Source organism: Letharia lupina, assembly GCF_014066315.1.
Source record: "Letharia lupina isolate WasteWater1 chromosome Unknown contig_24, whole genome shotgun sequence".
Taxonomy (NCBI): Eukaryota; Fungi; Ascomycota; class Lecanoromycetes; order Lecanorales; family Parmeliaceae; genus Letharia; species Letharia lupina.
Genome location: NW_023502993.1, coordinates 728,350 through 744,056, shown reverse-complemented (window position 1 = coordinate 744,056; position 15,707 = coordinate 728,350). Strand labels below are relative to the sequence as shown.

Here is a 15,707-nt window from a genome sequence, read left to right as displayed (position 1 = left end):
GAGTGGCCGAAGCTGATGGTATTGGCGTCTGGAGACTGCGACGTCCTAAATGACTTCTGATAAGCTTATTCTGCCTGGCTCGAGAGCAATCAACTCAGGCCTTAGTTCCTGCTACGTCCCCGGCCATTCTCTGAACATATTCGCTTCGGCTACTTGCAACCGGATACATGTATGGCTGCTTGAATGGCCACGAACGCTTCACCAAAAGGTACATCAGCATGATGCCCCCAGTCTCGCCACAGGCGCCTTGATCTTCGGCTCGTCTGAGATCGTCTCTTCCCACGGCAAGAATGGCTTTGGTCTGGATCGACATCGCTATCGCCGTCTAGCATTGCACTGCTCCTTGCAGAATCGGGGTCACCCAGGGAAGCGTCATCGTTGACAACGGCAGCGGACTGTAGGGGACGACTGGTGCTAAGATGGTCCTAGATGGCTGGCACTTCGCCTGCACTGTACAACGGATTTACATAGCATCCCGTTTCCTGGGCGTCTATCCGTGTCAATTCACACATTGGTGTACTTTGTAGACTCAAGGTTCTGAACGCTTAGATGCCCACTGGCCCCATGTTGTGCTTGAACATGGTCCAAGTGACCGCTGAGGGCCCAATACCGTAACTGTCCCATCGTCGGTTTGGCTACCCTTTAACCAGCGTGTACATCGCCTTCTTATAGGCCTGTCCGTCCCTTCGATGATGAAGCTAGTACTTTCAATGGTGATGTTCATAGAAATAGTAAGTCTCTCGTCAGAGGTAGAATTCGCGGTGTCCGTACTAATTAGTATATGCACCAAATTACCATAAAAACGACCGGATTTTCGATCGACATATCTATGCTAGTTCAGAGGTATGTAATTCGTAATAGGTTCGATTCCTATTGGCACTGGTACAATGGTGTAGCGGTTTTTTATTTTCACTGAGCCTTGACGTTGTTCACACTGGGTTCTTTCAAGCTATGATTCTTCCGCCTCTTGGACCTCTCTCTAAAACATTAGGTGACCTCTGATACTGTTTCCCGTCCTACAATGTTGTCTCCGACCCAGCAATGACCGCTCGATATTCCCCTCCCCTCAAACCTATCAGACTCTCTCACGCCCCAGCTCCTCAATCTTTTCTACGCCGCCGATCTCGCTGGCTCTACGGCCTACTCGCCCTGGTTCTGCTCTACCTATGCCGCTCCTCCATTCCCCTCCTCCCTCACCGCACCCCGATCCACGAACCCTCCCTCCGCTACAAAAATGTCGATTGGTCTCGCTACGCCTACAGCCAATACGCAACCAGCAGTCCCTATCTGTGCAACGCAGTCATGGTTTTCGAAGCCCTTTCTCGCCTCGGCAGCAAAGCTGACCGCATCCTCCTCTACCCGCAGGAATGGGACCTCGAGATCGAAAGCACCTCTGATCGGGACAGCCAACTGCTGGTAATAGCGAGGGATCGTTACGATGTGAAGCTTCTACCGGTGGTAATACCGAAGGCGGATGACGACGCGTGGAATGGGAGTTTTACAAAGTTCATGGCGTGGGAACAGACTCAGTACGATCGGGTGCTGCATTTGGATTCGGATGTCACGATATTGAAGCAATTGGATGAGCTGTTCATGTTGCCGAGCGCGCCGGTGGCCATGTTGAGGGCTTACTGGAGGTTGCCGAGTGTTCGGCAGCTGACCAGTCTGTTCATACTGTTTGAGCCCGACGAGATGGAGGCGCAGCAGCTGATGGTCGCTGCGAGTCCGAATGTCAGGCAGAAGAATGAGTACGACATGGAGATCCTAAACAAGTTCTATGGGGACTCGGCTATGGTGCTGCCGCATCGGCAGTTTGGACTACTCAGCGGCGAATTCAGGGTTGATGATCACAGAAATTATTTAGGGAACACCCATGAGAGATGGGATCCTGAAAGGGTGCTGAGGGAGGCAAGTCTGGTCCATTTCTCTGACTGGCCCATACCGAAACCTTGGATTATGTGGCCGCACAACATGATCCAGGATGAGATGCCAAAGTGCAAGCTTGGGATTGGAGCAGGGGGAGATGATTGTAGGGACAAGAAGGCTTGGCTGGGACTGTACGACGATTTCAGGAAAAGGCGAAAAGTAAGAATCGGGTATGACCTAACGTGATAGGAGAGGCCGCTGATTGAAGCATATTCTCAGGATATTTGTGCTTTACTCTCCGCACCTGCTCCAGAGTGGCACCCTCCACCACGGAATACGACGGAAGCCTCGGACTGATTTATGTTATCCACCAGTTGGAGAATCAAATAGGAACAGACTCGAAGCGAGAGTACCAAGGCACGGCTTTTGATGATTTGCAACGTTGGCTACTACGCAAAAGTCAGAGGTGCACACGATGGAGGAAGCCCTTGGTGCGTCCAAGGAGAATCAATGACGGATGGCACGGATGACTGAAGCGTCGCTTGATGGATGGATCGGTAGGTAAGAGCATGTTGCCAGAGTGATAGTGGGATATTTATTTTCTAAGGCGCACGAGGGTGGGCACATTACCAGCATCTGCGAGTAAGGAATGGCCGATGAGACAGACCCAGAATTTTGACATTGCTCGGCGGTGATGGCCATTGGACCTCATGGTATGGGCTGGCCGATGGAGGCATCTGATCTTGAATGTCGTTGGGCGCAAGCAAAAAAGTTAACGCACTAGGAGGCGAAGACCACGCAGTTGGTAAAACCTGTGCGTTGTGACCCTGCGCTTTCACGATTGAAGGCACGCTTGTTTGGGTTATGAGACGTCGCCCCGGGTCTCTATCTATTTGTATCCATTGCGCCAAATTTTTATCAATCCAAGCTATGACATACAGCAACGACAGCCACGATCCGTCAGCGTCGAATTCACAGCCAAAGCCAAGGCATTCGATTCACGACAGCCTTCACCAGCACAAAGGCTTGGAGAGACAGGCCAAAATCTAAAGTGCGCGAAGCCCTCACAGAGACGTGCGGTCTCTCCTCAAAACCTCCACCAAACCCATACCAGGCCGTAACGAGGGTCCCACCAAGATTTCAGCGCAGATACCATCATCATTGGACTCACCGACTCCGGGACGTGGTATTCTTCTTCCACGATGCCTTAGCTCTAGATGAAGGGCCGTTCAGTTCTGCAGGTTCAACTCTTGCGCCCACGTCGGTGGTGACCATGGTGGAGATAGTGGCGTTTCTGGTGCCTCTACTGGGGATACGTGGGAGTAGAAGGAGTGACTGCCGAGTCTAGATGTGCGGTTTTGCTAGAGGAGATTGTAATCTAGGAATATCATATGTCTATTCATCATAGAGAACATTTGTGGAGGTTGTTTCTTTGTAAGCCTGAACGTATGCCTGAGCACCGAGACTTCCATCTAACCCTGGGACCGCCATGGCGGGAACTTTGACCCCTTTGCTTCATCCTCAAACTTCGGGAATGGTAAGGGGGCGAGTAGAGGCATGTGGGGAGGAGGGCAAGGATCTCTGGAACGGAGGAAGGGCGAGTGGCTCTAGATGTGTCAGGATTACGTTTCTTCTGAACAAAGAAGATGATGCCGAAAAGATCTTCCAATCTCGAAGTTTCTGATAGAGTTATGGAGCATAGCAAATGTGATTCTATTCCGACCAACGCTCGACGCCATCCTGAAGCAAGCAATTTTCTCAAAAAGCCACACACACACCACGCATGAGACAAGTAGAACCAAGCAACGCTTTGGTAGGAAACAGCCGGCCTCATCATTCCCTGGGTATCACTCCCCCGACCGTCTATGCGACACTTCTAGCAGCAGCAATTGAGGCACTCGAAGCACGCGAGACCGGCGCAGCTGTGTCCCTCAAAGTTAGCGCCCGTCCCCGCTCCGGGCGTTACGGGGGGGTAGATCTCAAAACGCACAGGCCGCAGCAGACATCCTCCCCTTCTCCTCCACCGCGCAGGCTCATGGTCATGGGTTCTTGAGGTTTCTGCAGCACAGGTAGAGTCAGCACGGTTGTTCGCCGAGGGCCTTTTTCGCTCGGATGCGCAGATCTTCGGGCAATTCCCGAGGAGGGCTGGTGGTGGACGTACGGGCTGTTCGTTCAAGGCGTGCGATGCTTCGTTCGTGTTTGTGTTGGGGGCAGTCATCTGCTGGGATGGGAGGGGTTGAGTGATTTCAGGCATTGTGCGGGTTGTGTGGATTGGATTGGCTTGTGAAAGGTGGTGTTGTACAGATGTTGGTTGGTGGGTGATAGATGGGAAAGAAGATGAGGAAGTCGAAGTTGGAGTTGAAGCTGAAGTTCAAATTGAAGTTGAAGTTGAAGAAGGAAAAGAAGTAGAAGGGGAAGGTGGAGGAGGAGGAAAAGGGAAGGCAAAAAATGTGAGAGAGTCAGCTGAGTAGGTGTTGATTGGAGGAGCGAGGGCGAATGTATGTTTCATTGGTAGACCCTGCAACACTGCCTCTAATGAGAGTACCATACTCGTAAATTGTCATTATTATTAAGAATAGATTCATTGCCGCCTATAAAGTAGATTGCCACCTGCGACCTGCGTCTCAAATGTCTCGTTTCGGGTGCCAAGCCTTCAACAGTATCTTCTTACCACTGACAATGTGACAATGCCACAATTCTTGGAACCATTCTTGAAACGATGCTTGGAACTTCCTTCAGAGTTGTGTGAAGAGATTCGGTTGAAGATGAAGAGAAGCATCCACCATAAGTACGCCAATCGAGGGAACCTTCCCCCACTATCTCGTACCAAAAGTCCTGGACGCCAAGACTTCTGCGCCAAGATCTCGGATAACGCCCCGCCTGAAGGGTTGTCCGGACACTGCGCTTAGAGATGCTTCGGAAATGTACCTGGCCTGAGCCCAGCTTGGGGCCTATGCCCCCATAACTCCAAGAGAGGTCCGTCCCTAAGTTTCAAACTAGGCGCTCCAAGCAAACACTTCTGGGACCTTCACTACTGGGTCGCCTTTCGGAGGTAGGGTTAGGGCTTTAACTGGCGCTGTCCAGAACTTTTGGTGCCCAGTGCCCATCTCCCGTACGGAGTATATCATCCATCACGATCCTCCGGGACGGGACGGCGCACAATGTGGCACACAATTGCCATTTGCCAGTTGCCATTTGCCAGTTGCCAATTGCCATGACCAACTCCCGCAGTCATCCTATCGTCATTCCTAAAATTACAGGATAAAGCTTGTACATGATTGGAAAAGTTTGAATATTAAACCGCCAATGGCCATCTTGTTACCTTGGACTTCCCTGACCGAGGGTCAATTACACTGCTCCTTCAACTCACTATGCTTGACAATAAAACAGATGCTTTGCCCCAGCATCAGCCCGAGCTACCCACACGCCCCCAGCTGCCCATGCCCAAGTCTGACCAAGTTTACTTTGCTGAGGAACAAAAGGGCTGGCATGGTTACGTCGAATGGGAGAAATATCCCGACAAGGCAAAGAGGGCAGCTGAAATACTATCACAACACAAATTCGCTGGCGTAAGGCCATTGAACATTCATGCTGCTAGCCCGTGCCTAATCAACATCATTCCTTGCAGGTGCCCGAGTTCCAGTTGAAACCCTTATCAAGCACGAACCCTCGACTTGAAGGAGTACGATGGAAACAATACCACGCGGCTCTAGGGCCGACACTCGAGAATCTTCCCAATGAAAGCTGGGACATTGTGAAAGAAGAAAAAGCAGAGGATATGATTCACGTTCTTGATTTTCCATATAATGGAGAACCTCCAAGGGTCTGCTATTGATAGGCTCCGCTTTTCTATTGAGCTGTACCTAACAGGAGGACCTAGGATCGTCTTGTCGGAACTACCCTTACAAGGAACGAAGACCATTTCGTGCGCAACCACGGCGGCATACCTGTTATCGACGAGGATGAATACTGCTTGGACATTGGCGGGATGGTGAACAACCCGACACGATTGACTCTGAAGGATTTGAAGAATGAGAACTTGTTTCCGAGGCAGACCGCGGTGGTGACTATACAATGCTCCGGGACTCGCAGGATTGAGCAAATCCAAGAGTACCCTGGTGATGGAGATGAGCTGATTAACGCACCGTCAGTCCTCCACATGTCTCACTGATGGGCCTCGGCGATTGCTAAACCGCAGTTAGATGGGGCGAAGGCGCCATTGGCACTGCACGCTGGACGGGCGTCAGCCTAAAGAAAGTGCTCAAACACTGCGGGGGCCTGAAAGAAGGTGCCGGGCACATCGAGTTCATGGGTGTCGACACCTACTTCAAAAAGGGTCAAGTCTACAACTACGTTGTCTCAGTTCCTTGGCGGAAGGTTCGCATCCACGAGGTCATGTTGGCCTGGGAGATGAATGGGAAGCCGTTACCAAAGATCCATGGCTACCCGTTACGAGCAGTGGTGTTTGGGTATATTGGAGCAAGGTACGTTGTCCCAAGCGATGTTGTATACGTTTTTGGAGCTGATTAGATCGTGCACAATACAGAAGTGTCAAATGGCTCGCTCGCATAACCGCGATCCCGCACCCCTCCACTGCGCCTGTTCAGAAGAAGGAGTACCTTTACTATACACCCCAAGCCGGCAAACACAACGCATCATATAGTTCAGGGTTCTCTATACAAGACATGCCCGTTGCCTCAGCCATTATTTCTCCCATCGACAAAGCCGTCATCATCCACGATGGCGCAATCAAGATGCGCGGTTGGGCATACAGCGGTGGCGGGCACTGGCCCGAACGCGTAGAAGTGAGTGGAGATGGAGGCAGCGTGTGGTATGAGACGCCGTACGAGAAATTGAGTCAGAAATACTTTCATGCGTGGAGGTTGTGGGAGATTGATTTGCCGGTGGATGCAGAGGGGTGGTAAGTGCCATGTCTCAAATTTATGACTTTGTGGCAGTAAGCTGACACTGAAATAATTCAGGCTCGAATTGGTTGCCAGATGTTGGGACAATGCCATGAATACGCAGCCAACCTATGTGAGAAGTACGTGGAACTGGGACCTTCACGTCACATCATCCTGTCACCGCATCAAAGTCTTCAGCGTCAACCGGTCCAGACCGGCCACGGCGAAAAGGCTCAAGAGGCTCGAGCAAGAGGGTATCGATTTTCACCCCGTCACGAAGCCTTTGGAAATCGACCTAGAGAGTGACGACGAGTATGAGACGGAGATGCAGAGGAGAGGAGGGAGAGAGCCTGAGGAGTGAGTAGGATGGGTAGCTAGATCGACGATGGGAGAGTGAGTACACGCACAATGATTCAATGTCATCTACTTGCGGAGGGACAGCTAGATCGATGATGGAAGAATATATGCGCTATGACTCAATGTCATCTACTTTCGGAGGGATAGCTAAATCGATGATGCAGGAGTACACACACTATGAATGAATATCAAATACTTTATAGTTCGGGATCGCTTATCTTCCCACTCCTGTCATGTTCGGTTCCACGGGTATGTTCGCAAAAGCTTTCCCTTTTCCTCTGCGCTGCCAAGACATGCACGTCAAACTTCTCGTATCAACCTGCCCTCGCTCGACAGCCACAATCGTCTTCCATAACATCATGATGTCGACATATCTGCATTCGCTTCTTGCGCGATCGAGCTCTTATACAAAGATGGCCGATTGCCATGTTTTACTCCAACTGAAGCTATCCGCCAAGATTCGGTCACCGTTCGGTCACCGCCAAAGATACTCAGGTAATCCACCCTTAGATGGTGCGTTCCCTTGATTGATCCCTTTTCACAGGGATTGCGATACCAGGAAATAATACATTCGGGAGGAGCCTTAGCCTCGACGCCTGAAGTTGCGGAGGAACGAGAGCATCACACCGCAGCGGGCAACCTTCGAGGCTTTTGAGTGCATCAAGCACACCCGCTTGCGATCAAAGCGAATGTTCTCCCTCAGGCGATTCCGGAGACGTTGCCAGAACCGCAGTGGTCTGTCGCGATATCGCTTCACCCTCTTTCGCCAGAGGCTGCATCCTCAGTCTCAAGGCCTCTCCGCGACGGAACACCCTTATTCAGTCCTCGTCTAGCCCAAAGCACCCACGCGTCAAGGCGGCGGGCTGAGATCCAGGCCCGCGACTCGAAGTTCGAAGCTGTCGTTCCTGCCGTAGCTCCCAGCGACGTCTAGATCCAGTCTTCCACGTTCGCAGTCTTCGAAGTCAATGGTTGCCGTCAACAGTCCCCCGTCTTCTACGTCCCAGAGTGGTCCAGCGAGGATGGAGCCGGTGGGAGAGATGATGCAGGAGCCGCCGCGGGAGACGAATTCGTCGTCTGTATCTTGGGCTTGGGTGGTGGACGCGGAGGATTGATTTCGGGTAGTGCCTGAGGAGGGGAGAGCGAGAACGTGGTTGTCGGGTGTTTCTATTTGGACTGCATTCGGAATCTGCACGGTTTCGGAGTCTGCTGGAATTGTGATGAGGTGGGTGGGTGATGTGCCATTGGTGGTCTTATTATCGGGCGGTGTGGGTTTCGAGGACAGTTTGGAATCGGGAGAAGGCCATGTAATCTCATGGTTATCCTCCGTCTTGGTGACAATGGAAGCACGTCGTCTATTCTTGTCGTCTGTAGAGTATTTCATGCTATCAGCCTCTCCTTCCCCACCCTTTGCTTCTTGTTCGCCGGTGATCCAATTCGGTAGATTCTTTGTCCTGACGCACTGATTCGCACTCAGCACAACAGCCCGCCCCTCACATGCAATCGTCTGCATCAAAGGTAACCATGTCTCCCTGGCATCAGCAGTAGGCGCGAGGTAGAGATTGACATTCTGCGAATAGAGTGAAAATCTCAGCAAGGGCATGTAATTCTCCCAGCATATTGCCGCCGCAAGCGTGAGCTTCACGCCCGCGATATCGGTCGTGATGGCCCTCAAGGTAGACGGAGATCCTTGCGCCCAAATCAGTCGTTCACTGCCTGTCGGCATGACTTTTCTTCTTTTGCCCAGGCAGCCTTCTCTCGGACAGACGTAGACAACTGCGCAGTATAGGCTCCCACCAGATCTTTCGACAAGTCCAACAACCAGAAAAATTCCTGTGTTCTTGGCCACCTGCTCCAGTCTTTCCCGTGTTCCATCTCCTCTGTATCCCTTTCCCTTGGCCACATCTAACCTTTTATCCACCCAATCCTGCCCGGCGCCTCTGGGGGTGTCTCCCAGATCGACAGCGGAGTGGAAGTAATGTAGGAATTGCTCGCGACCACCATCGGTGCGAGATCCGACGGAGGCGCCGAACGAACAGGTGCGAGGGTAGCCACCTAGGTAGGCTTCGGGGAACAGCAGAAGGTGAACGCCTGCTTGAGCAGCGTGGTGCGCTGTCTCTGAAAGCGAGGAGATGGTGGCTGCTGTTGTTGGCAAGGTGCGCGATTGGGAGACTGCGAGCGTGAGATGTTTAGGCATCGTATGTACTAGTAAAGGAAGAATGTCTATCCTCGGTCAACTGAGTGCTTTGATACTCGCGTGCTCCGCAGGTGGGGGATGTTTCCCCGCCTGGGTTTTCACTTCTCCTACCCGGCTTCCACGGATACTAGGGAAACTGGTGATGACAAGGTTGATCGACCGTCTCGTTTGGAAGAGAAGATTAGGGATATGGATGAGAGAATTTCTGACCGAGCATCTGTCAGAACGTGCAACGAAGTATCTGATCGTTTGTCCGAGAACGGTGTAGCAATAGCGATATGTTTGACCAGGAACCTCGTTCAGCTGCCTGTAGATTGTCTAATTCTTGGTTCAACGTCAAAGACCCCTTCATCTCCGGCCTGCTAAAAGTTTCGCCAAAGAGCTCGTCTCTGGTGATGTCTCCAGCATGTGTGAGTCCCCTTGCCAGCCATAGCTCTTGCGACTTTCGCCACCCGAGCAGGAAGAAGAAGCAGCAAGCTCCGATAATGAGGGCCAAACCAGCGATTCCTCAAACAGCACCTCCTGTTGTTGCCGTAGTATTGGCGGCATGCGAGGAGGGAAGAGTGGTGCTTGCGAAGCGGATACTGTCACAATAACCGCTCTTTGTGAAATGGGAGGAAGACGTTCGGGGGCCGGTCATAGAGGCCTTGGAAGTGGTAGAGGACTCTTGAAATTTCATAGAAGAGGATAGTGTGGAGGGGATGCGGTGCGGCCGCAAAGGGATCGATATTGCTCTCTGTTCCATTGACCACCCAGGCACCGTTTTCACTACTGCGACATGATGTGGCCTGCTCGCCCTCTTCGCAGCAATTGCTTCAGTCGTCACACTGAGTGATTTAAAATCATTGTCTACCTCCAGTTGGCCATTTTGCATTGTCAATGGTACATGACTTGATGCATTCCGGACTTTGTCAAGGCGGATCCGTACTAGTACATGCTGCCCGCTGTATGGTCTGGCCGTTGGATTTCTGACACAGACCGTCGCTGCGATATACGACCCCAGATTTCAAACTAAGGAAGTCAGAGCTGGAGTCGAGAGCGCCCACGCACAAACCAGAGTCAGCATTGCTCATCCGAGGCCAGCAATCTTAGGTGTGAAATAGCATAAGGAGCAGACATCCATCCAAGAGTGAAGGTGACAGCTGCGAAGGTAGTCCATCTCGATCTCTCAATGCAGCAATGGCTATTCGCGGCCATTCCAAAATCCTTGATCCCTTGGGCAGGCTGGGGGACACGGTAGAATAAGTTTTTGACAGCTCAACTGTCTCGAGTAGTGAAGGAAGTATTCGCGCTTTGTATTGCTATACTGATATTAAGTAAACATGTGCATTTGTAGACTTCAGCAGCCGCGGTTCCAGATCGTGTAAACAATCGAATGATATAAAGACTATCATGCAAAGCAAGTGTGTCAATCTAGGCAAACCTTTCTGCGAGCTTCTTCCACTTCCCTAGCTGGACCCAACCCGTCTATCTCACTATCTAAAGACCGTCTTCGCCCTTTGGTCTGATCACCTGGCCCGCTCTGACACCAGACTCAGCCTGCCCACGGTGAACATTTTTCACATGGCTCTTAAGCTTGTCCTTTCGTGCAAACCCACCGCGGCTATACTTACACCAAAGCACAGGACACGTGAACCTACGAGCATTATTTGTACAGTGCTTAGAGCTATAATGCCGTGTCAGATCGCCCCAACGTTTGGTGACGTACTGGCATTGCTCTTCGAAGCAATTGAATCCTCCCTTTTGGCTGAAATGGGACTTCTCGTGCCGGAGTAGTGCATTGGTGTAGCGATTCACTGTCGCGCCGTCAAGACCTCGGGCCATCCAGTCACAGGCTGGTAGACGGCAGGAATATTGTGCTCTCGGCACCAAGCCAGGGCTTGGAGCTTTGGATGAGAACCAATTAGTGTGCAGATCCAGACAGACAGGGCAGGAACATGTGCGAGCGGAGCCAGAGTCTCCGGCATCGCCCCTCCTTCCTTCCTCAGAAACAGCTGGGGCTTCCGAGGTAGAGTTCGGGAATGGTTGTCTACCGAGACTGACGTGCTCATCGTCTCCGACGCTAAGGCTTGCAGTTCCGACCACATCATGCGCTACATGATTGAGATCTGCCGCAGGCAGGCTGCTACTATCCCACGTGTCTTCAGCAATCGGGAAGCTAGCTGTTGCGGTAGCGTCGCAGGCGTCTTGTTGCACCATGGACTGCTGAACCCATGCTGGCATATCGTGCATCGTCGCTGGGTGACGCACAACGCCATAGGCATCTGGGTTGCGGAAGAGGCTATTCCCACGTGGGACCAATCCTGAGCGAAGGATTGATGTCCAGATAGCGGCTCTTGAGCTTGCTCAAAACCAGGCAAATAGGTTTGCTGACTGTACGCCCCTTGGTTAGGCAGTAAAAAAAAGCCTACCCAGCCTCACAGCCCTGCAAGCCGAAGTCGGTCGAGACGATTTCGGAGTAGACCCCAGAGCCGAGAAAGTTGTTCCAATCAGCTGTAGTGCTATCCATTTTGATGCGAACGAGCGCCCTGCTCGGCTTGTAGGGGCGAAAGGGCGTTTGTTGCGCTGGCAAAGCCCGACCTTCGATGAGGCTGAGAGAGGCTAAGTAGCGAATCAATGCTGGAGGAGTTGCGACCAGAGAACAGGGTGAGCATAATAAGACTGGAAACATGTTTGGGGTGAGCGTTGTTTATGTAGACCCCCCAGGAGGACAGTTTGGTGCGGGTGGTTTGTCATGGTCGACTAAGATTATGGCATCCTTCGACGGACCTGAGTCTAAAATGTTATCTCATTGTTTTGGTGGCCACAGCATGATCACTATATCAAGGTTACCCTACGTAGGCCCCCGCCACTCACGTTCCGCCCACATTGCCCAGCCCGGTCCCTTTCGCTGCCATTATGTCAAACATTGTATAGCAAACAGCAGCTAGTGTTCCCCACCCCAAGCCATCCCAGGATGTTGAAGTGACCCCATGTCATGTCTGCATACCCATTCTCTGCACTCCCATCCTCTGCACCCCGATCTCTGGCACCGTCCCACCAGGCGTCGACGATGGCGGCCTTTGCAAAGTCTCTCTTGGCATTGGCGGAGGTGAATGTTCCCTCTTCTCTTCATGTTCATCATGGTGGCTCTGCTCCATCGTGGCCTGTGTTGAGGAGTTTGACACCTGTGGTTCTGGCGACCGTTGAGGCTCGTCCACTGCTTTTGTTACAGGTTGTACGGGCTCACTGCCGGCGGTGTAGACCCATGAAGGCTTGTCTTGGGCTGGCTTTGGTAGGTCTTGGCGCGTAGCACTGTTGAATTGGGTGTAAATGTTCCCCTTTTTTGGTTCCGAGTAGGACGTAACGCCGTTGGCTTTGTGCCGATGCATGTTGGCTTCTGGCGCTTGATAACTGGGTGCTGGGGTAGGCGATGTGTGGGCTGTATCCCTTGATGTGCTATAAATCAGGTCGATATCTGGGTCTGAGATTGGAAGCTTTGGTGGCGAAGCAGTCGCACGTCCATTGTAACCGTCCACGTTCGTGGTTTCTTCCCGTACTTCAGTCGTTGTAGACTGGGTGGCTAGCGCAGGTGAGGCATGAGCACAGGGTTGCAACCCCTCCATCCTTTCCGGAAGGGTCTCCTTTGCAACCGCAACGGTAGGCGGTGATGTGGGTTGCACGCTGCTGTACCGTCGCGCCTGCGCAGGTTTCTCGACCAATTCACCTTCCTCATCACCGGTATCTTCCCCTAAAAGTTCCTCATCTCGTACTCCCCGCTCCTGACTGTACTGCCTTTTCCTGGATCCATCCCCCCCACTTCGGCTCCCTTCGCCTTCACTATTCCCGTCTTCCTCCTTACGAATACGTAGTATGAACGGATGATCTTTCAATTCCTGCTCCTCCACGTCTTTCCAGCTGCATTTTGCATGTTTCTTCGTACAACCCATACATGCAGTCAGGTTTTTCAGACAATCCATATGTAGCCGTCGGCACCGGTCACAGGGCGGTTGTACCCTATCACCGCGGCTAAGCTGCTCCATGCGTGCCATCATATCAGCTTTAAATGGTCCGCTATCCTCGAAACGATCGGTTGGCGAGGGTTTGACATATGGTAAAAGTGAAGCAGGAGTGTTCGGTATTGGCACTGGGGAGGCCGCGCTGAGGAGTGCTCCCGCATACTCCATCGAATCCGCGTACGGTTTGAACGAATTTCTAGGCTTTGGAGGGAGGGATGGCCGGGAAGTCGCAAGCGAGGAACGACGTGCTGCCTCGAATTCGCCCGATGAGCGATCACTGCTGGTGTGAAATTTGGTGAGAAGTTCGGCTCGCGTCGCTGCTGAAGCTCCATGTATGGGTATCCCTCCGTTGGTGAGTGGTTGAGCAGTCCGAGGATACTCTTGTGGCGAGCCATTGTTTTGACTTGGCCGGTCGTCTGGAAGCTGATACCTGGAATTGACGGCAATGAACCCGGACTTTGGCGAGGCTGAAGCGCGTGGTTTCCCTCCGTTGGTTTGATGATTGATATGATACCTCGGCTGTCCCAAATCGAATCCACGGATAGACGGGCTGGGAGCTCCTTCCACGGTCACGGCTTCAGCTTCTCGCCTTGCAAGTATGGCGTTCTTCCGATTCTTTAGTCTATGGTTTAGTTGTCTGGCCCTCGCCGACACTGCTCATGGTCAGTTAAGTTCGGATCGTTCCCCATGTAGATACGCAGAACTCGCCTTGATCAGCTAGTTGCACAACCCCACCCAGATTCTTCTCCAAAATCTCCAACGTCCCCAACTCCTTCTCCTCATCCTCCCCAATCGGCTGCGGCGGAATCAACTTTTCCGGCATCCCACTCTTAATCAGTACATAATCCTCTTCACTGATCTCCACCCGACACTGCTTCGTATAGAACTGGCAGACCCTGTTCCCCTCTCTCATCTTCTCCAGATTGAATTGTTCCGGTTTGTTGCGGGCAAATTCGACAACGTCAAGCCAGCCGACGGATGTGCCTTCTTTGCCGTGGGTTTTGAGCACGCGTGGTGGGCCGTCAAAGATACGTTCGAAGCGTTGGATGAGGATGGGACCGAGAGGCCTAGCGCCGAGGTTGCCGGCCATGGATTCGTGGCGGTGGAGGACACCATCATAGTCGGAAATGAGGGATAGTATGGATGGGAGGGCATCTTCAGGTGAGATCAGAGGGAGAATCTCTTGGTATTGACGAGCTAAATAGTTGATCTGTAGATGATTTGCATTCGTTTTCGGCACTTTGGCCGGAGGTGTGGGCTGTCGATTAGGTTCCTCACCCGACAGACTGCGCTTTCGCTTAGTAGAGGAGTGGTCTGCTGGTATGGAGGGAGGTGAACCCATGTGGTTCATTGTAGCTGTTTGTGGGCTCTTGCCTAATTGCTTCCCCAAGAGCTGACCTCGTCGGAAGGGCTGATGTACCGAGGTTGAGCGGTGGGAGGGGGTGGAGAGCGGAAAGTTTCCTGGGGTCGGAGGTTTTGTTTCAAGAATGGCGGCCCATATTTCTGTAACAAAGAAGACGGAAAGAGATGAAGAGGACAACGTAAAGGATATACAGATCGTACGAAAAAGAAGGGCGAAGAAGAGCACTGCGCGTCTTCGGACAAAGGTTGCAGTGGATTGGATTGGGGAGGATTTCCACCCTCGGCCGGCAATCGGCTGTGGGCGCTGTTTTCGCGCAGGTGAGCTTGTCTTACCCCATCCAACCAGTGCCATTATTGATTACCTTGCTAAAATCGGGAGCATGTATCGGTAAGCATTAATAGCGTACTATAAAAACGGTATTTATGTATCGGCTGATGTTAGTGTGTACCAAGGTAGGGCTGCTGCTAAGCGTTTGGAAAACTGTCAGCCAAACAACATGTCCAACAACGACGACAACCATGGCATAAAGACACAGATGGTCACAATAGAGGTCGTACTTGAACATCATGAAGGATACATCTTACTTACTGATTCTAAGATCCCAGAGTCCACAACCCCAAAATCTGTATCTACCTCGCTTCAACCTTATACTCAGCCTTAGGGCAGGCATGTAAAAACCGATTAGCTGCCTATTTAGTACGGAGAGCGGGTATGTAATTGGAAGTAAGAAAACGACAAAGAAACTCAGTCCAACGCATCCAGTCACATTCTAGCCCCCACTCCACCCACCCGCATTTCCCTCTTGGTGCTCTCGATTATTACACCACCACCAATCGCAACGCATGCGCCGCTTCTATGTCTGAGAGAGGCAACTTCAGAGGCCGTGGGGGAGGAGGAGGAGGAGGACGAGGAGGCGGTGAGCGAGGTCGTGGAGGGGGTGGAAGAGGGGGAGGACATACACAAGGTGCTGAGAAGCCGAAGAAAGAAAATATATTAGATTTGGCCAAGTATATGGACAAAGAGAT

At 52.0% G+C, this 15,707-nt stretch overlaps 5 protein-coding genes across 5 annotated transcripts; 2 read left to right on the top strand and 3 right to left on the bottom strand.

Moving 5' to 3' along the window:
- Positions 1 to 1,041: 1,041 nt before the first annotated feature.
- Positions 1,042 to 2,223, top strand: HO133_006452 (uncharacterized protein; the record flags this gene model as incomplete). The annotated part of the gene is made up of 2 exons (XM_037297350.1): positions 1,042 to 2,085; positions 2,146 to 2,223. 2 exons carry the CDS (start codon positions 1,042 to 1,044, stop codon positions 2,221 to 2,223), a joined length of 1,122 nt encoding a protein of 373 aa, XP_037147475.1.
- Positions 2,224 to 5,237: 3,014 nt separating this feature from the next.
- Positions 5,238 to 7,131, top strand: HO133_006451 (uncharacterized protein; the record flags this gene model as incomplete). Its single annotated transcript, XM_037297349.1, has 6 exons — positions 5,238 to 5,435; positions 5,495 to 5,689; positions 5,747 to 6,012; positions 6,069 to 6,350; positions 6,413 to 6,787; positions 6,849 to 7,131. 6 exons carry the CDS (start codon positions 5,238 to 5,240, stop codon positions 7,129 to 7,131), a joined length of 1,599 nt encoding a protein of 532 aa, XP_037147474.1.
- Positions 7,132 to 7,977: 846 nt separating this feature from the next.
- Positions 7,978 to 9,321, bottom strand: HO133_006450 (uncharacterized protein; the record flags this gene model as incomplete). The annotated part of the gene is made up of 1 exon (XM_037297348.1): positions 7,978 to 9,321. One exon carries the CDS (start codon positions 9,319 to 9,321, stop codon positions 7,978 to 7,980), a length of 1,344 nt encoding a protein of 447 aa, XP_037147473.1.
- A 1,479-nt stretch (positions 9,322 to 10,800) lies between these two features.
- On the bottom strand, positions 10,801 to 12,218 carry HO133_006449 (uncharacterized protein; the record flags this gene model as incomplete). Its single annotated transcript, XM_037297347.1, has 3 exons — positions 10,801 to 11,656; positions 11,733 to 11,912; positions 12,178 to 12,218. 3 exons carry the CDS (start codon positions 12,216 to 12,218, stop codon positions 10,801 to 10,803), a joined length of 1,077 nt encoding a protein of 358 aa, XP_037147472.1.
- Positions 12,219 to 12,296: 78 nt separating this feature from the next.
- On the bottom strand, positions 12,297 to 14,670 carry HO133_006448 (uncharacterized protein; the record flags this gene model as incomplete). Its single annotated transcript, XM_037297346.1, has 2 exons — positions 12,297 to 13,972; positions 14,028 to 14,670. The coding sequence occupies 2 exons, from the start codon at positions 14,668 to 14,670 to the stop codon at positions 12,297 to 12,299; spliced, it is 2,319 nt and encodes a 772-aa protein (XP_037147471.1).
- Between the last annotated feature and the right edge of the window lie 1,037 nt (positions 14,671 to 15,707).